Source organism: Mobula hypostoma, chromosome 4 (assembly GCF_963921235.1).
Source record: "Mobula hypostoma chromosome 4, sMobHyp1.1, whole genome shotgun sequence".
Classification (NCBI taxonomy): Eukaryota; Metazoa; Chordata; class Chondrichthyes; order Myliobatiformes; family Myliobatidae; genus Mobula; species Mobula hypostoma.
Window position 1 is genome coordinate 191,391,820 of NC_086100.1, and position 20,651 is coordinate 191,412,470.

Consider the following 20,651-nt stretch of genomic DNA (forward strand, 5'->3'; position numbering starts at 1 on the left):
GCTACTACATACAGGGATCACAGGAGCAAATCATTTGCTTTTCTAAGGTCTTAAAATGCTAAACACAATATATCCTTTCTCTCCCTCTGTCCCTCTGACTATACCACTTGCCCATCCTCTGGGTTTTTCTTCCCTCCCCCATTTCCTTCTCCCTGGGCCTCCTGTCCCATGATCCTCTCATATCCCTTTTGCCAACCACCTGTCCAGCTCGTGGCTCCATCCCTCCCCCTCCTGTCTTCTCCTAGCATTTTGGATCTCCCCCTCCCCCTCCCACTTTCAAATCTCTTACTAGCTCTTCCTTCAGTTAGTCCTGACGAAAGGTCTCGGCCCGAAACGTCGACTGTACCTCTTCCTAGAGATGCTGCCTGGCTTGCTGTGTTCACCAGCAACTTCGATGTGTGTTGCTTGAATTTCCAGCATCTGCAGAATTCCTTGTGTTTGCATATTATTGTAATAGCTGCTTTATAAATCAGGCCAAAATTGTCCCTGAACTGGAGATTTAGATTTAGATTTGTTTATGAATCACATGTACATCAAAACATACAATGAAGTACTGTACATTATTTGCGTTAACAACCAATGCAAGCTGAGGATATGTTGGAGGCAGTCCGCAAGTGTCAGCAGACATTCCAGTGCCAACAGGGCATACCCACAAAGTTCAGCAGAACAGACAAACATGCAACAAGTAACAAAATCAAAACAAACCCTTTCTCAAAGCAACACACTCAAAATGCCGGAGCAACTCAGCTGGTCAGGTAGCATCGATGGAGATGAGTAAATAGTCAGCATTTCGGGCTGAGACCCTTCATCAGGACTGAGAAGGAAGGGGGTAGATGCCAGAAGAAAATGTTGGTGGGAGGGGAAAGAGGCAAGTTGGAAGGTGATAGCTGAAGCCAGGTGGGTGGGAAAGGGCTGGAGAAGAAAGAATCTGATAGGGAAGGAGGAAGGGAAGTGATAGGCAGGTGAGAAGAAGTAAAAGGACGGGGTGGTAGAATTTGTTTTCCAGAAGTTGACAGTCATGCCATCAGGTTGGAGGGTACACTGACGGAATATAAAGTGTTACTCTTCCACCATGAGGGTGGCCTCACCTTGGCACAAGCCCTTTCTCACCCTCCACCCACGCACAGACTGGCCTCAGGACAGGTCACCTCCAGATCACGTCCCCAGACCCTCAGACATTAGCTCGTCAATTTTATCATCTTTGCCTCCAGCTTCCACCCTGCTGTCAAATTCACTTACTCCATTTCTGATACCTTTCTTCCCTATCTCACTGTCTCCATCTCTGGAGACAAACTGTCCACCAACATTTTTTATAAACCTACTGATTCTCACAGCTATCTTGACTATCTACTTCCCACCATGTCTCCTCTAAAAATGCTATTCCCTTTTCTCAGTTCCTTCATCACTGTTGTATCTGAGACTTTTCTTTCCAGGACATCTGAGATGTCTTCCTTCTTCAATGACCAGGACTTCCCTTCCTCTGCCTTTGATTTTGCCCTCACCCACATCTCCTCCATTTCACTGATACCCACATTGACCTCATCTTCCCGCCATCCTAACATGATAGATTTCCTCTTGTCCTTCTGTCCTTACCTACCACCCTATCAGCCTCCACATCCACGTATCGTTCTCCACAACTTCCGCTGTCTTCAGCGGGATCCTACCACCAAGCACATTTTTTTCCTAACCTCCAATCTCCACTTTCAACAGCGATCGCTCCCTCAGTGATTCCCTCGTCCATTCGTCTCTCCCTATTAATCTCCCTCCTGGCACGTAACCCTGCGAGAGGTAGAAATGCTACACATGCCAATTCACCGCCTCCCTCACCTCCATTCAGGGCCCCAAACTGTGCTTCCGAGTGAGGTCCTCTATTGTGTCCAGTGCTCCTGATGCAACCTCCTCTACCTCAGCGAGACCCCACGTAAACTGGGGGACCGCATTGTCAAGTAATTCTGCTCCATCCACAATAAGCAGAATTTCTCGGAGGTCAACAGATTTAATTCCTGACCCCATTCCTGTTTTGACATGACAGCACACAATGAGGCCACTCTCAGGGTGGAGGAGCAATGCTTCATATTCCATCTAGGTAGCCTCCAACCTGAAAACCTGATTTCTCCTTCCACAATTTTTTCCCCTACCCCTTCCCTCTTCTTCTGTTCCTCACTCTGGCCTCACCTGCCTATCACTTCTTCCTGGTGGCCCTTCCACCTTCCTTTTCTTCCATGGTCTCCACTCTCCTCTCCTGTCAGATTCCTTCTTCTCCAGCCCTTTACCCTCCCACCCTGGCTTCACCTATCACCGTCCAGCTATCCTCCTGCCCTTCCCCCAACCTCTTATTCTGGCATCTTCTCCCTTTCTTTCCAGTCCTGGAGGAGTGTCTCGGCCTGAAACATCGACTGTTTATTCAGTTCCATGGCTGCTGCCTGGCCTGCTGAGTTCCTCCGGCATTTTACGTGTGTTGCTCTCAGACATTAACCCTCTACATTGTGGGAGTTGCTAAAGGAACTAATTTGTTTAATTAGTGTCGTCCCTTTCTTTCTCATTCAGTGAAAATTGCAAGCTGTAAAATATTTGCTTTTATTTTATCATTTGCTGGGGCATGTGTTCTCATCCCTGATCGCCCTTGAGAAGGTGAGGGTGAACAGACTTCCTGAGCCACTGTGGTCCTTCCAGTGAAGGTGCTCCAACTGTGCCATCGGAGAGGGGGTCCACAGACCCAGTGACAATGAAGAAATGACAATAATTTCCATGTCATAACACGAAGTGCTGTAAGATCAGGGTTCGATTCCTGCCACTGTCTGTCAGGAGTTTGTACATTCTCCCTGTGACTGTATGGGTTTCTTCCGGGTGCACCAGGTTCATCCCACGTTCTAAAGTTAGTGTTACTAAGCTCGAGGCATGCTAGCTTGCTGCCAGAAGCAGGGATAAAAAAAGATCAGCCACGTTAGAATGGCGGAGCAGACTTGATAGTCCAAATGGCCTAATTCTGCTCCATTGTCTTATGGTTTTGTGGTCTTATGGACATTCGTGGGCTGCCCCCGCACATCTCAAACTGTACTGGTCATTGACACAAGCAGTGCATTTCACTGCATGTTTCAACGTACCAGTGACGAACAAAACTAATCTTCAATCTTCAATTCACTTGGATAGGAACCTGAGAGCGGTGGTGTTTGCACTCATCTAATCACCTTGTCCCTAGTGGCGCACAGAAAGTAGCAGCTCAGTCCATGCAGTCTGACCTACCCCCTGATTCTGTACTAATCTGAATTATAGTCATAGAGCACTGCAGCACGGAAACAAGCCCTACAGCCCATCTAGTCCATGCCAAACTATTGTTCTGTCTGGTCCCATGTACCTGCACCTGGACCATAGTCCTATATACCCCTCTGTCCATGTACGTATCCAAAATTCTCTTAAATGTCGCAATTAAACCCACATCCACTACTTCTATTGGCAGTTCATTTCACACTTTCACCATGCTCTGAGTGAAGAAGTTTCACCTCAGGTTCACCATAAATATTTCACCTTTCACTTTTAACCTATGACCTCTAGTCTCACCCAACTTCAGTGGAAAAGCCTACTTGCATTTCCCTGACCTGTATCTATACCCTTCATAGTTACATCAAATCTTCCCCGATTCTCCTACCCTTTAAAGAATAAAATCCTAACCTATTTAACCTTCCCCTATAACTCAGGCCCTCAAGCCCTGGCAACGTCCTTGTAAGTTTTCTCTGCACACTTTCAATCTCATTGATATCTTTCCTGTAGGCAGGTGGCCAGAACTGCACATAATACTCTAAAATTTGGCCTCACCAACATCTTATACAACCGATCCCAACTCCTTTTCTCAGTTGTTGTTGTTGCCGTTCCTATTCGCATTGGATGGCATTTTAGCCGTTTCCATAGCATTTGACTGTTTTGCACCAGGCTGAGTTGCTAGCTTGACGCTCAACCCAGTGTAGAAGGAAAGCGTGCAAGGAGCCAGTCAAACTTGAACTCAGGACCATTCGCCCCAAAGTCCGGTGCTGGTGCCACTACATCATCAGCTGGTCCTGTCCTCAGTACTGAGATTTACGAAGGCCAATGTGCCAACTGCTCTTTTAACAAACCTGTCTACCTGTGACTCCACATTGAAGGAATTACAGATCTGTACTCCCAGATCCCACTGTTCTACCATACTCCTCAGTGACCTGCTGTTCCTATTGCCATTGTCTTCCTGTTTACAATGTAAGACCATAAGATATAGGAGCAGAATTAGGCCATTTGGCCCATCAATTCTACTCCACCATTTCATCATGGCTGATCCATTTTTGCTGTCAGCCCCAATCTCCTTCCTTCTCCCCGTATCCCTTCATGCTCTGACTAATCACGAATCTATCAACCTCTGCCTTAAATATACATAAAGACTTAACCTGTAGTAAAGAACTCCACAGATTCACCATTTTCTGGCTAAAGAAATTCATCCTTATCTCTGCTCTAAAAAGACAGCCCTCTGTTCTGAGGCTGTGTCCCCTGGTCTTAGATTCCACCACCAGAGGAAACATACTTTCCACATCCAGTCTATCGAGGACTTTCAACATTCGATTGGTTGCAATGAAGTCTTTGAGGTGATAATGTGATGGTGTGAATGCCCCTCACTACTGATGTAGGGGGCAGGAAATAAATAAGTAAAAGCCCCTTTGAAAAGAATGTATTGTACTGAGTCGATAATGTAGCACAGATGATGTAGTTCAATGTGATGGGCTAATTATTCACCCCTTGTTGCGAGCAGATGTGGGAAGAAGCCATTCATCTCTGCAAGGAGCTGGCTGAGCAGTACGAAATGGAGGTCTTTGATTACGGGCTGCTGAGCAAGACCCTGGTGAGTAAATTCAAGCTGGCAGTGATTTTGATAAGCTAATGATGAATGATGAAGCCCATATTGCATTCAGACGATTAGGCTTCTCCTCTCCACAGGCTCTCTTCTCTGATCTGCAGAGGGAGTGTGACTGATGGGGCAGCGGGCAGCGACGAACTTTTGAAGTAGCTGTAAGGTTAGCGGAAGAAATGTTTGGCTTTTCTCTTCAAGGAGCTTAACACTGGCTTAGATTCAACGGGGAATTGAAACTGTCCAGCGCGTCACTGCCCTGAGCCTACCTGCCATCAAGAAAGCTGCCAGCAACAAGCCATAAGTATCATAGAACATAGAACATAGATATCTACAGCATATTACAGGCCTTTCAGCCCACAATGTTGTACTGACCATGTAACCTAGTCTAGAAACTGCCTAGAATTTCCCTAGTGCATAGTCCTCTATTTTTCTAAGCTCCATGTACCTATCTAACAGTCTCTTAAAAGACCCTATTGTATCCGCCTCCACCACCATCGCAGGCAGTGAATTCCACACACCTGCCACTCTCTGTGTTAAAAACTTACCTCTGACATCTCCCTTCTACCTACTTCCAAGCACCTTAAAACTATGCCCCCTCGTGCTAGCCATTTCAGCCCTGGGAAAAAGCTTCTGGCTATCCACACGATTAATGCTCTCATCATCTTATACGCCTCTATCAGATCACCTCTCATCCTCCGTCGCTCCAAGGAGAAAAGGCCAAGCTCACTCAACCTATTTTCATAAGGCATGCTCCCCAATCCAGGCAACATCCTTGTAAATCTCCTCCACACTCCTTCTATAGAATCCACATCCTTCCTGTAGTGAGGTGATCAGAAATGAACACAGTGCTTGTATACCTGTAACATTACCTCACGGCTCTTGAACTCAGTCCCATGGCTGATGAATGCCAACACCCCATATGCCTTCTTAACAACACAAAGGATGAGAAAGTATCCCATCCATCCTGCTCATGGGATGTTTGTCCCACTCCCATCAGGGAGGAGGCTACGTGGCATGCATGCCAAAACCATCAGACTCAGGAGCAGTTATAGTACTTTTCCCAAGCAGTTAGACTGATCAACACCTACCCATTAACCCACCCCTCCACTACTTTATCATCTCCCGTCAGAATCACTTTAAGTGCAGACACTACTGTACCCAGCCTCACTTCATGTACATCTAAGTAAATTATGTGTTTATATTTGTTAGGTCTTTTTATTACGGTATTCTCTGCCTTACTGTGTTTTTCATGCTGCATCAGATCCAGACTGAGAATTATTTAATTCTCCTTTACACGTGTGTATTGGAAATGACAGTAAACAGTCTTGAATCTTGAATGCTGGATCACTGTTCCTGCAGAAGTGAACGTAGGACGTAGAACATCACAGCACATAAAGGCCCTTCAGCCCAGAATGTTGTGCTGATCTTTTAAACTACTCTACCTAAACCTTCCCTCCTACATAGCCCTCCAGTTTTCTATCCTCTATGTGTCTAACTTAAAGTCTCTTGAATGCCGCTAATATATCTGTCTCTACCGCCACCCTTGGCACAGTGATCCTTCCATTTTCTGGCCAGTACTTTACTACAGGAAGTATCAGGTGTAGAGGATGGATGAGTAATAGAACTACAGTGTTGTAGCCATTACAGAGACTTGGCCGTCACAAGGGCAGGAACAGCTGATGGATTTTCTGGGGTTTAGATGTTTCAAAGGGACCAGGGAGAGACATAAAAGAGGTGGGGGGTGGCATTGTTAATCAGGGATGCAGGGTGGAAGCCAAAAGGTGCGTGGAGCTGGGGGGAGGTGCGGTTACAAAAATGGGTGATGTGCGGTTCTGGAAGGAAAGGGGTCAAAGGCAGGGGGGGCAAAAGTGAGAGTGAGGGGTGTGGGGCAAAAAACAGCAGGTTAGGGTTACCTGTAACTTGGAAAATTTACCACTCAACCATTGGGTTGGAGACTGGCCAGTTGGGAAAGGAGTTACCGTCCCTCCGCCTTGGCAGTGGAGGAGGCCCCACATTGTCAGGACAGTGTGGGAAGGTGAAGGGGAATTGCAGTGTATGCTGAGAGTTCAGGATGGCCGCTACGGACAGAGTGCAGCTGTTCAGTGGCAGACAGTGACCGGCAGCCATGGAACAGGATGGCAACCAAAGTGGCTGAGAGAAGATCACGAATGACAAATTGGAAGGTTGTGGTATATTTCTTCTCAGCCTCCAATCTCCCTCTGCTTTGAATTTCACAGCAACGTCAGGCCAAATTCTATGAAAACATCATGCAAGTTCTGAGGCCCAAGCCAGACTACTTTGCAATCGGTTACTACGGCCTAAACTTCCCAAGCTTCATCCGGGTAAGGATCTCTTTGTCTTTCTCAAACAGTGTGGTCTATCTTTGTGAGGAGTGAGGGATGCCGTGATTGCATTAGAACTCATGGACCGTGGAATGGTACAACAGTGATGATGGAGGGAATTTCAATTCAGAGGAAATATGCATGGCGTAGATAAGCATATGCATGAGCAGAATTTTCAATGCATTTTGTCCGTTTCAAAGTTCAAAGTAACTTTATTATCAAAGTTAATACACCATATGCCACCCTGAGATTCATTTTCTTGTGGGCATTCAACAGGTACATTTAATGTCAGAGAAATATATACAATATACATCCTGAAATTCTTTTTCTTTGCAAACATCCATGAAAACAGCCTCAAAGAATGAATGATAGTTAAATGTTAGAACCCCAAAGCCCCCCCCAGCTCCCCCTCCCTCGCACAAGCAGCAGCAAGGCAACGACCTCCCACCCACCCCCACCAGCAAAAAAACATCGGTGCCCCCCACTGAGCACTCGAGTGTACAGCAAAGCATCAAGATAGACACGGACTTGCAGTACCTGAAACACTACTCATTTACCCAGTAATTCTTCATACTGCAGGCTCTCTCCCTCTGTCTAATAAGGGAAAAGTGATGGCTCCATTTCACAGTGAGAGGGGAGACATAACAATCAGCTCGCTGATTCACAGTAAATACAAAGAAACACCATAGAATCAATGAAAGAAACTACACACGAACAAAGACAGATGAACAACCAGTGCAAAAGACAACAAGTTGTGCAAATACAAAAAAAAACTAAATAATATATAAATAAGTAACAACTAATATTGAGAACATGAGTTGTAAAGTTGTTGAAAGTAAGTTCATTGGTTGCAGAATCAATTGGGATGTCAGTGAGTGAATTTATCCTCTGGTTCAGGAGCCAGGTTGAGGGGTAATAACTGTTCCTGAGACTGGTGGTGTGGATTCTGAGGTACCTGTACTCCTTCCTGATGGCAGCAGTGAGAAAAGAGCATGGCCTGGATGGTGGGAGGGAGTTCAGTAGTCTCATGGCCTGGTGGAAGAAGCTTTTTCCTATCGTAACAGTCCTTGTCCTAATGCTACAGTACCTCCTGCCTGATGGTGGCAGGGGAGGGGGGAGTGCGGTCAAAGAGATTGTTGGGTGGATGAGAGGGATTGTTGATAATGCTGATAAAAATAATAACTAATAAATAATAATTAATGAATAAATAAATAATACTGAAAAGATGAGTCATAGAAACAGGGCCTTCCGCCCATCTGGTCCTTGCCGAACTGTTTAAATTGCCTACTCCCATCAACCTGCAGTCGAACCATAGCCCTGCAATCCCCTCCCATCCATGTACCTATCCAACTTATCCTAAACGTTGAAATTGAGCACGTGTGCACTACTTGCACTGGCAGCTCATACCACACTCTCACGACCCTCTGAGTGAAGAGGTTTACCCTCATGTTCCCCTTAAACTTTTCACCTTTCAGCCTTAACTCATGACCTCTAGTTGTAGTCCCACCCAACCTCAGTGGAAAAAAACCTGCTTGCATTTACCCTATCTATAACCCTCATAACTTTGTGTACCTCCATCAAATTTCCTCTCAATCTTCTACGTTCCAATGAGTTGTAGAGTCCTTGGAACTGAGTCCATAGATTGAGTTCAATGATTAGTGTTGTGAAGATGTCACACTTGAACATTACTGTCATAAGAGAGAAGATGTTTTTATGAGCAGGATAATTTTTCCTATTTTCATACGGTTGTTATAGCGACACTGGAACATTCTGGCCAGGGGCTTGTATGTAGTGAAGCACGATTTATTAGCACCACGGTTGGGAAAATCTCAGGGTCCAAAGCTTTTTGAGTATGCATTGCACTCAGCCTGCAACCTGAACCCACTTGGAATGCATTAAAGAGTGGCCCTGGAGATGGTGGGAGGCACAGGAAGAGATGAAGATGGATCACACACTATGTTGCTTTGCTGAAGGTGATTGTAAAATAGTTTGTTCTCTGATCAGCCAAAGGTAGAATTGAAACTAGTGCTTCAGGCAACAATCCCTCTAATTTCATTATACTTACGCAGATAAACCATTGCTCAGAGCAGGAAATTTTTACACAGCCTGAAGGCTGCTCAGCACTGTAATAAAACATTATTGTGGTTCAGTGGTTCAAAAGTCCCATTTAATATCCGAGGATATAATCTGAAATTCTTATTCTTCACAGACACCACAATCATGCTCTGTGTTGAATGACATGGGGCATGGATGATCATGGTGTTGACCATGATTGTTCTTGGCAAATTTTTCCACAGAAGTGGTTTTCCCTTGCCTTCTCCAAGAAGAGGCCACCCTCAGGGTGGAGGAGCAATGCATTATATTCTGTCCGGGTAGCCTCCAAGCTGATTTCTCCTTCCGGTAAAAAAAATTCCCTGCCCCTCCCCTCTCCTTGTATTCTTCACTCTGGCTTTTTATCTCTTCTCATCTGCCTCTCACCTCTCCCGGCGCACCTCCTTCTTCCCTTTCTCATGGTCCACTCTCCTCTCCTGTCAGATTCCTTCCTCTCCAACCCTTTACCTTTCCCACCTATTCGGCTTCACCTACCACCTTCTCGCTATCCTTCTGCTCCTTCCCCCACCTTTTTATTCTGGTGTCTTCACCCTTCCTTCTCAGTCCTGAAGAAGGGTCTCGGCCCGAAATGTCAACTGGTGATTCATTTCCATGGATGCTGCCTGAGGTGCTGAGTTCCTCTTGCGTTTATGTGTTGCTCTGGATTTCCAGCATCTGCAGACTTTCTCATGTTTATCATTCACAAGAAGAAACCGTAGCTCGATGGGCCGAATGGCCTACTCCTGCACTTATTGTCTATTGTATGAAGGAACACAATTAGAACAAAAAACATAATTTCTGTGCAAAGTAATCATTGTGTTTCTGAACTGTAGTGGCTACGGTTGTGCCAGTTAGTTCAAGAACCAAATGGTTGAAGGGAAGCCGCTGTTGTTCAACCTGGTGCTGTGAGGCTTCAGGTTTCCAAACCTCTTGCCCGATGGTAGCTGTGAGAGGATGGCACATAAACAAATAGAGTGAAAGGGCTGTGATGTGGTAGATTGAGAGATCAAGAGTTCATCATTAACATACAAGAGGTCTGTTCATAGAGCATAGAACATTACAGCACAATGCAGACTCTTCACCCCATGATGTTGTGTTGTCCTTTAACCTTCTGTAAGATCAATCTAACCCTTCCCTCCTACATAGCCCTATATTTTTCTATTATCCTAGTGCCTAAGTAAGAGTTTCTTAAACATTCCTAATGTATCTGCTGCTACTATCACTTCTGACAGTGCGTTCCATGCACCCACCCCTCTCGGTATAAAAAAACTTACTGCTGACATCCTCCTCCAATCACATTGAAATTATGCTTCCTTGTATTAGCCATAGCAGCAGGATAGACTCTGTCCTTGAGCCTGATGGTTCGTGTTCTCAAGTTTTTTTTATCTCCTGCCCAACAGGAGGGGGCGAGAAGAGAGAATGACTGGGGTTAGAGTGATTCTTGATTATGTTATCGGCTTTCCTGAGGCAGTGGAAGGTGTAGACCAGGGCCATGGACCAACACCATTAAGCAAGGGATCTGTGGACCCCAGGTTGAGAACGCTTGGTGTAGACAGAGTCCATGGTTTTATGATAGACTGGACAATATTCATAACTCTTTGGTAAACCTTAACAAAATGTACTTTTGGCATGAATGATATGTCTAAGGGGTAAATGGGAGGATGTGGATATGACATAAAATAATCTGCAGATGCTGGGGTCAAAGCAACACTCACAACACGCTGGAGGAACTCAGCAGGTCGGGCAGCATCCGTGGAAACGATCAGTCGATGTTTCGGGCCGGAACCCTTTGTCAGGAATGTAGAGGGAAGGGGTAGAGGCCCTATAAAGAAGGTGGGGGGAGGGTGGGTAGGAGAAGGCTGGTAGGTTCCAGGTGAAAAACCAGTAAGGGGAAAGTTAAAGGGGTGGGGAGGGGGAGGGGAAGCAGGGAGGTGATAGGCAGGAATGGTGAAGAAGGAATAGGGGAAAACACAATGGGTAGTAGAAGGAGGCGGAACCAAGAGGGAGGTGATAGGCAGCTGGGGGAGGGGCAGAGTGACATAGGGATAGGGGAAGGGAGGGGGGAGGGAATTACCGGAAGTTGGAGAATTCTATGTTCATACCAAGGGGATGGAGACTACTTAGACGGTATATGAGGTGTTGCTCCTCCAACCTGAGTTTAGCCTCATCATGGCAGTAGAGGAGGCCACGTATGGACATATCTGAATGGGAGTGGGAAGCAGAGTTGAAGTGGGTGGCTACTGGGAGATCCTGTCTGTCGTGGCGGATGGAGTGGAGGTGCTCGATCGACAAAGTGGGATGTGGATATGGCATGTTTGTCCCACTCCCATTAGGGAGGAGGCTATGTAACATCCACATCAGTACCATCAGACTCAAAATCAGTTACTTTCCCCAAGCAGTAAGGCAGAACATCTCTACCCACTAACCCACCCCTCCATGCCTCCAAACTATTTTGTTATTTCATGTCAGTCACTCCTGTGCCCTTTCTCACTCTCAGACTCTCTTCTTCAGTCTCTATCAATCTATCTAGATATCCATCTCTATATCTCCCCCTCACCCCTCTCTCCCTTTTTCTCTCCTGCTCTCTCTTTCTCTCCGTTTCTCTTGCTCTCTGCCTTTCTCTGTCTCTCCCTCATTGTCTGGATACTAAATTGTGTTGCCAGAAATCAATACAATTAAAATCCCTGAATATGCAAATGCTTGCTGCAATCTACAGAGGGTGCTGAGGAGAAGGTTTACTGCGACAACAGTACATGAGAACCGGATTACCATCGGCTGAGATACATTCATTAATAGGCTTTGGGGAGAGGGGTCACTGAGTGACAGTGTGAAGGCGCCCAATTATCATCAGGAGAGCTAGAGTCACTTGCAACAGGGAGCTGTGGGAGGGGTGTTTTACTGAGCTACAACGGAAACTAATGACAGACTGGATATAGTCAGTAAAATAAACAGGTCAATGCGAGTGGAGAGAGGGGTTACACAGCTCAGTGAGCAGGTTAGGCGGCACAGTGGTGCTGCTGGTAGAGCCACTGTCTCACGGTGCTAGAGACCCAGGTTCAATTCTGTCTAGTTGAAATGTGGTCATCCCTCCCTGTGACTGCATGAACTTCCTTGGGGTGCTCCAGTTTCCTCCCGTACCGTAGCTCAAAAATGCTCGTCCGCCATACATGTTGTCTCTAGTGTGTAGGTGATATGGGTGAAAGGGGCAAACTGGAGGAAATAGGAAAAATGGAATTAATGTAGGTCTATTGAAAATTGGTGGTTGATGGTTGGCGTGGATTAGCGGGTCGACAGGCCTGTTTCCATGCTATACGCCTCCGTGTCTCTATGGTTGATGTCTGTTGAGATATAGTCAGTAACACAGGGCCCTGGAGGGAGAGGGTCACATTAAAGGTTCTGAAGTAGATTAATTAGGATCAGAATCCGTTTTAATATCACCAGCATATGTTGGGAAATTTGTTGTCTTTATCTTAAAATAGTTAAATTATATAAGTAGTGCAAAAACAGAAATTAAAAATTAGTGAGGTAGTGTTCATGGGTTCAATGTCCATTCAGAAATCAGATGGCAGAGGGGAAGAAGGTGTTCCTGAATCATTGAGTGTGTGCCTTCAGGCTTCTGTACCTCCTCCCTGATGGTAGTAATGAGAACAAGGCATGTCCTGGGTGATGGCGGTCCTTAATGATGGATGCCGCCTTTTTGAGGCATTACTCTTTGAAGATTGGAAAGTTGGCTTGATTCATGATGAAGTGTGACCTGGGAGGGGCAGTCCTGAGTCTGTCCATCCGGGAGCCGGCCATGATCAGGAAGATAGTAGGAACCAAATGGGGTGCTAACCGGTCAGTCCTATGAACATCTAGCCCAGCACTACGTTTCTCGGTCATTGGGTTGTGTACCCACCTGGGAGAGAAGTACTCACTCAAACATCATCAGTACACAGCTCCATACTTCTATGAGAATAATCTCAGGAATCCTAAAATCCACACCTGTCCAATGGCTCTCAACAAGGAGTGGAATATCAGCACCGGAGAGCCATAGAAGAGCAGCTTCAGCAAAATTCTACAAGCATATCCAAAATATGCCCAACGACATTCCAGGTCATAAACTCATCGAAAATGCTCCTCCAACTTCCCGTCTCAAATCCCAAAAACCTTTCTACAACTTGAAAGATCTGAACTCTCGTGACGAACACAGCACACCAACATAACCCCCCCTCCCCCCCAGTGGAGATCTAATCGACAACCCTACTTGCTGCTCCTGTGCTTTACTACAGCTACCAGAAAAAAAACTGGACAGCCGCAAATAGACTCAGAAATCAACATGCCAAAACAGCGCAGACACTATACTGATGGGGTGCTTCACAAACCCCAGCTTGCCCCTGTGGTGCCCCAACTCAAGATGACCTCCACCTGGTCCAAGTATGCCATCTCCCCAAGCTCTGAGACAGCTTTGCCGCATTCAATCGATGCAGCCACGAGCTGGAGGAGCGGCTTGACAAAAACCAGTTAGAAGTGCAAAGAGAAAAACACCTGCCACGTGAAACAACAACAACTCCTTGAAGATGCCCTGGATACTATGGAAACTAGTGCCCATGATGGAGCTGACTAAGTTGTCACGTGACTGGCAACAATGAATATAGAATTGAATTGAGTCAGGTTTTATAAAAACAATCAAACGTTTATTCAACTCTGCTCAATATAAAAAAAATAAACAAACTAAAACCTTAACCGGAAGTAAACTGCTATCCGGCCATTTAACAAACCGCCACTCAGTACTAGTTCTTAATGCGATAAATGCGAAAACAGTTCTTAAAGCGGTAAATTCAAACACAGTTCTTAGAATGGTAAATTGGAAAGTCCAAGAGATTTATACAGTCAATTAGGAGAGACTTTCCTGAAGTAAAGAATTCCTCGAAGACAAGACGTCACACCAGTCCCAGCCGGATCCTGCCTTGTCTGCAGGATTCATGATGACAGAAATAAAACGGTTTAAAGGCTTCTAGGTACTAGATCCTGCACAGCCTTTTCTGCCGCTTTTAGCAGAGGCTATCTCATGCAGATCACTCTTTCTTGAACGAATCAACAATGTTCGATCCTTTCAACCGTCGAATGACTCCTTCAGGTTCCTGTCTTCATTCTCCAATACTACTGAAAAGGTACATCAACAAATCTGGCAGAAATTGGTTAAACTGCCGGCCCAACACTGTTGTACCTTACAATAGAACATAAAACTCCGTTTTAAATCGAAACTGCGTCATAAAGCAAATATGCAGCAGAGCAGAGTATCTGGCTAACGTTCTAACGGGAAAACTAACTGCATCACCAGGGGTCCACACTTATATACCCGGTGAGAACAGGTCATCACATGACCTCACATCGGCAGGAAAATTACATCAGGTGACCTCCAAAAGACCATTACATCATCATCATAAGACAGTCACAAGATATCCATGACGTATGTAACAAAGTTTACAACTCTCTGCAGCTTACTTCAATCCTGGCTGAGACCAAACAGGGAGGAGTGGAAGTGGAGCTAGATAGAGGAAAGACAAATACCGAGGAAGGACACGTGGCTGTGGTAGTGAGCCTGGGTGAGAACATGGCTGGAGTGTAGGAGAACAACAGTAATCACAGAGGCGAAGCACTGAGAGAAATTCTCCCATTGGAAAGAGGAAAACATCTTCAAAGATGGCATACCTTGAAGAAACTTCATGGTGGAGTAATACAATAGGTGCACCGTACGTAGCATTTAGCATTAACACTATCACAGCGCTAGCAACCTGGGTCCAATTCCCACTCAACACACACAAAGTGCTGGTGGAACACAGCAGGCCAGGCAGCATCTATAGGAAGAAGTACAGTTGACGTTACGGGCCGAGACCCTTCGTCAGGACTAACTGAAGAAGAGCTAGTAAGAGATTTGAAAGTGGAAGGGGGAGGGGGAGATCCGAAATGATAGGAGAAGACAGGAGGGGGAGGGAAGAAGCAAAGAGCTGGAAAGTTGATTGGCAAAAGGGATACAGAGTTGGAGAAGGGGGAGGATCATGGGACGGGAGGCCTAGGGAGAAAGAAGGGGGGAGGGGAGCCCAGAGGAAGATGGAGAGCAGGCAAGGGGTGATTGTGAGAGGGACAGAGAGAGAAGAAAAAAAAAGGGGGGGAATTAAAAAAAAATAAGGGAATGGGATAAGAAGGGGAGGAGGGGCATTAACACTCCTCCCCTTCTTTCCCACTGCTGGCTGTAAGGAGTTTATATGTTCTCCCCATCACCACGTGGGTTTTCTCTGGGTACTCTCATTCTTTCTCAACTTCTAAGGAGTATTTGCCTGGCAAGAGACAGGCTCTAATGTCGTCGACTGTGGATTGACAGCACAAGTTATTGGCTTTTTTATTGCATGATTGTGATACCATTTGTGCTTGTGTAGCCCCCCCGGCCACCCTCGGGGTCGCTCGGCTCACTGTTGTCTAGGGAAACAGCCTCAGCCCCGGCAAACTGAGTAATTCGTTTGTGTGGATGCTGTGTGAGGTACCCCACCCCGCCCAAATAACAGACAATACACCAAATACGATTAAATGATATACAGTTTATAGATATTACTGAAACTATATAATTAAAAGAGAATAAAATATAAAAGGAAGATAAAAGGCGCCACACTTATCAAAGTTCAATCTCTTTGTGCACAAAAACTATTGGAGCTCAAGGACCTTCTTCTTCACCCTGTGACCCCCTCGGACCACCTCGACCGGCCGCCTGGGACCAACAACAGTGGTCGACCAGACGCTCCACACGAGTCTGTCTCCGTCTCCTCGCCGAACGCCCTCCTCGGGGTCCGACCCCGTTAGCGGACATCACAGCACATCGTCCATCCTCTGTCTCGCTCTCCCGCCTTGTCCCCCAAAACCCCGCGCATACAGTATCTTCAAATCACCAAAACCATAACAACTATCCCAATTGGTTAATAGCTCTCTCTTATCACACTCTAAAGCAAAAACAAGCTGCTAGCGCAAACTTTCTCAGCGTTTAACACAACAAAGCCGCATTCCCTAGATTAACATAACAAAGACGCCATTTTAATTAGCCTCCGCAGTAACATAAAAGTCGAAACCCCCTTACACTTGCTATCTTGTGTGTGCTTTGTGCTGTTGGTACTGTGTTTTGCACCCTGACCCTGGAGTAACACTTTTTTGTTAGGCTATATTCATGAGTATTCATGTATGACAATTAAATTTAAACTGAATTGAACTGAATCCTGCAGGTGTGATTGGAAGGCATGGGCTTGTTAAACTGGAAGGACCTGTTACCATGCTGAATCTCTCAATAAATAAATAAGGTCATAAACCATAAGGCCATTGACACAGGAGCAGAATTAGGCAATTCCACCCATTCCATCATGGCTGATTTATTATCCCTCTTAACCCCATTCTCCTGCCTTCTCCCATGACCTTGAGCATCCTTACTAATCAAGAACCTGCATGTTAAATATACCAATGACTTGGTCTCCACAGCCATCTGTGGAAATAAATTCCATAGATTCACCACCCTCTGGCTAAAGAAATAAATAGCCTCAGAAGTGAAAATGTAGATATTGATTTTTGTTCTTCAAGTCACCTTGAAGGGAACTTCCACGCTTTCAATAAGTTAGCCAATATGATTTCCTTTTTAAGGATCCTTAATTATGAGATTGCCTTCCAAAATGCACTCCCCAGGGAATTCCTAGTTCAATATTTCAGAATTGCATGTGGCCAGATAAAAATGAAGAGTGTTCTAATCGAAAGACAGATGTTATCTCCAGGGTCCATTTTCACCCTTTGAGGCTGCATCGACTTGTGCTTCTGAAAAACTGGTTCATGATTAAGGAATGCCACAGAAAATAATTAAATCAGATACTGAGGCAATCCAGGGAATTTGCCTGGGTTGTATACAGAATGGACCTCTGGATAATTTAAAACCATAAGATCATAAGATATAGGAGCAAAATGAGGCCATTTGGCCTATTAAGTCAGCTCTGCCATTTCATCATGGCTGATCATTTCTCCCTCAGCCCCAATCTCCTGCTTTCTTACCATATCCCTTCACACACTAACTAACCAAGAATCTGTCAAACCCTGCCTTAAATATACCCAATGACTTTGCCTCCACAGCCACCTGTGGCAATGATTTCCACAGATTCGTCACTCTGTGGCTATGGAAATTCCTCCTCCATCTCCTTTCTGAATGGATGTCCCAATAGTCTGAATCTGTGTCTTCTGGTCTTAGACTCCACCACCATAGGAGCACCAGAGGGAGGTGATGGGCAGGCAAGGAGATAAGGTGGGAGAGGGATATGTCAATCCATGGCCTCCTGTACTGTTGCGATGAGGCCACACTGAGGTTGGAGGAACAACAGCTTATATTCCTTCTGGGTAACCTCCAACCTGATGGCATGAGCATCAATTGCTTGAACTTCCAGTAATGCCCCCCTTCAACATTTCCCATCCCCTTTTCCCTCTCGCTCCTTGCCTCCCTATGGTGCTCCTCCCCCCCCCCTTTTCTTTCCTCCATGGCCTTCTGATCCCTCCTATTGCACTCCCCCTTCTCCAGCCCTGTGTCTCTTTCACCAATCAACTTCCCAGCTCTTCACTTCACCTCTTCCCCTCTGTCACCTTGTGATTCTCCTTCCCCTCGTCCACCTTTTAAATCTACTCCTCATCTTTTTTTCTCCAGTCCTGCCGAAGGGTCTCGGCCTGAAACATCAGCTGTACTCTTTTCCATAGGTGCTGCCTGACCTGCTGAGCTCCTCCAGCATTTTGTGTGTGTTGCTTTCATCCTGGAATATTTTTCATGAACCTCTCCAATGTTAGTACATCCTTTCTTAGATAAAGCTGGGAGAAGGGTAGGGGAGATAATGGATGAGAGTGGGACCTTTGTTACATTCCAAGCTTCAACCAGTTCTTCTCCACAGACTTAATCCCAACATCTGTGCTTCATTACTGAGTCAGTTTGAGGTAATACAACACAGAAATGGGCTCCTTGGCCCACCAGCTCCATGCCAACCATCAAGTACCCACCAATGTAGATCCCATTTACCAGTGTTTCAAACCATGCCTTCCAAGGTTCAAAAAGAAAAATATTTGTACTCTGCTTCTGCTCATTTCCTTCTCCCCTTTTCCTCAGCAGTGCATGTAGTTTTCATTTTAATTATCCATTTTTAAGAAGATATAGCGTGCTGCAGGCCCTTTCGGAATAACGAGATGTGCTGCAGAGCATCTCAACTATTTAACCCGAACCTAATCACAGGACAATGTACAATGACCAATTAATTTATGAACTGGTGTGCCTCTGGACTGTGGCAGGAAACTAGAGCACCTGGAGGCAACTCACACTCTCACAGGAAGAACTTTTTTTACAGAGGATGCTGGATTTGAACTCTGTACTCCAATGCCCAGGACCGTAATAGCGACGCGCTAACTACTACGCTACCATGCTGCCCCGCATAATAAAATAGATTGGGTAATAAGAGAGAAAATCTGGCCTCTGGCAATGTTCAGGAAACCGGCAACTCCAAATAAGAGCCAGGGGACGGTGAAGAGTGTGAAGATCGTCTTTGTGATCAAAACTACTCTGTCTGTAAGGGTGGTGGGATAAATAACGGGTAGTAGGGGGAGCTGGATTATAATAGATTGGCTGTTTGAGTGGTGTCACAACAGCCTTGCAGTCAATGTCAGCAAGACTAAGAAATTAATTGTGGACTTTAGGAAGGGGAGGCTGGTAAAACACACAGCAATCCTCATCGAGGGGGTCATCAGTGGAAAGAGTAAGCAGCATCAAGATTTTGGGCGTGAACTACCTCAGAGATCTACCCTGAGCCTAAAGGCACATCAGTGACGATACTTCACTAGGAGTTCGAGGAGCATGTCATCAACAATTTCAGCAAATTTCTGTGGACGTACGGTGGAAAGCATTCTGACTGGGTGCGACCCTGCCTGGTGTGAAGGCTCAAACGCAAAGGATGGCAAGTGGATGCCAAGCGTTGCAGGCCCAGCGTGATCCATCACCGGCACAACCCTCCCCACCATTGAAGACATTTTCAAAAGGTGGTGCCTCACCAAAGTGGCATCCATCATTAAGGACCATCACCACCCAGGGCATGCTCTTTTCTGAATATTACCATCAGGGAGGAGGTACAGGGGCCTGAAGGCACACACTTAATGTTAGGAACATCTTTTTCCCCTCCACCATCAGATTTCTGAATGAGGGATGAATCCATGAATACCACCTCACTATTCCTGTTTTACGTCATTTGCTCTATTTGTTTGTTTTATTAATTATAACCTAACAATAATTTTTCCATGTACTGCCAGAAAAAAGACAAATTTCCTGACGTTTGCCAGTGGCAATAAATCTGATTCTGATTCTAATTTGCACTTCTGTGGGCTAGAGAGGAAGGGAATGGGATGGACAGCGTTACCCTACAAAGAGCTAACACAAATTCAGCAGGTCAGCTGTATCTGTAGAGGGAGATGGCCAGTCGAGGTCCACAGATGCTCCCTGACCTGCTGGGTTTCAGTAGCATCTGTGCACTGTTCCAGATTTTCAGCATCCGTGTTCTCTCCTGAGACACCGACATGGGTTTATTGGGTTTAATACCTTGCCTATGTCCTGTCGTGGCTCCAGAATTTGAAAGGTACATTAGTTTATCCTCAGGGAACATCACGAGCACTGACACTGTGATCATAAATAGATTGCTGTTTGTGGGATCTTGGTGTGCACAATTACAATACTGTGCAAAGCTCTTAGGCACATGTAAAAAAATAATTCTGTAAAGTGAAGATGCTTTCAAAAATAATGATATGAAAAGTTTCTAAATATTAAAAAAATTGTTATAAATCAGAATCAGGTTTAGTATCACCATGTGTTGTGATTTAGCATGTGCCGTGAAATTTGTTATGTGCCAGTACATTGCAGTACATCATGATGAAAACTGTAAATTACAGTAACAAGTTAAAAAGTTAAATGAGCAGTGCAAAAAAGTAGCGAGGTAGTGTTCGTAGGCTCAATGCCCGTTCAGAAATCTGATGGTAGAGGGGAAGAAGCCTTCAGGCTCCTGTACCTCCTCCCTGATGGTAGCAATGAGAAGAGGGCATGTCCTGGGTGATGGGAGCAGTAAAATACTAAATCAAATCAACCTTTGCCTTTAAAACTGCATCAATTCTCTTGGGTACACTTTCTTGCAGTTTTATAAGAAAATCAGCCGGTATGTTGTTCCAAGCATCTTGGAGAACTTGCCACACAGTTCTTCTGCAGATTTTGGCTGTCTCACTTGCTTCCATCTCTCCAAATAACCCCAGACAGCCTCGATGATGTTGATATCAGG

General features: G+C 45.5%; 1 protein-coding gene across 2 annotated transcripts in view; it reads left to right on the forward strand.

Moving 5' to 3' along the window:
- Window positions 1-20,651, forward strand: part of LOC134345844 (dedicator of cytokinesis protein 2-like) — a 1,258,793-nt gene that overhangs the window by 1,156,784 nt on the left and 81,358 nt on the right. For both annotated transcript variants that reach the window (XM_063047144.1, XM_063047146.1), the window contains 2 exons: window positions 4,772-4,861; window positions 7,108-7,212. In XM_063047144.1, coding sequence (XP_062903214.1) covers window positions 4,772-4,861; window positions 7,108-7,212 — 195 coding nt within the window. The remainder of the gene's footprint in view (window positions 1-4,771; window positions 4,862-7,107; window positions 7,213-20,651) is intronic.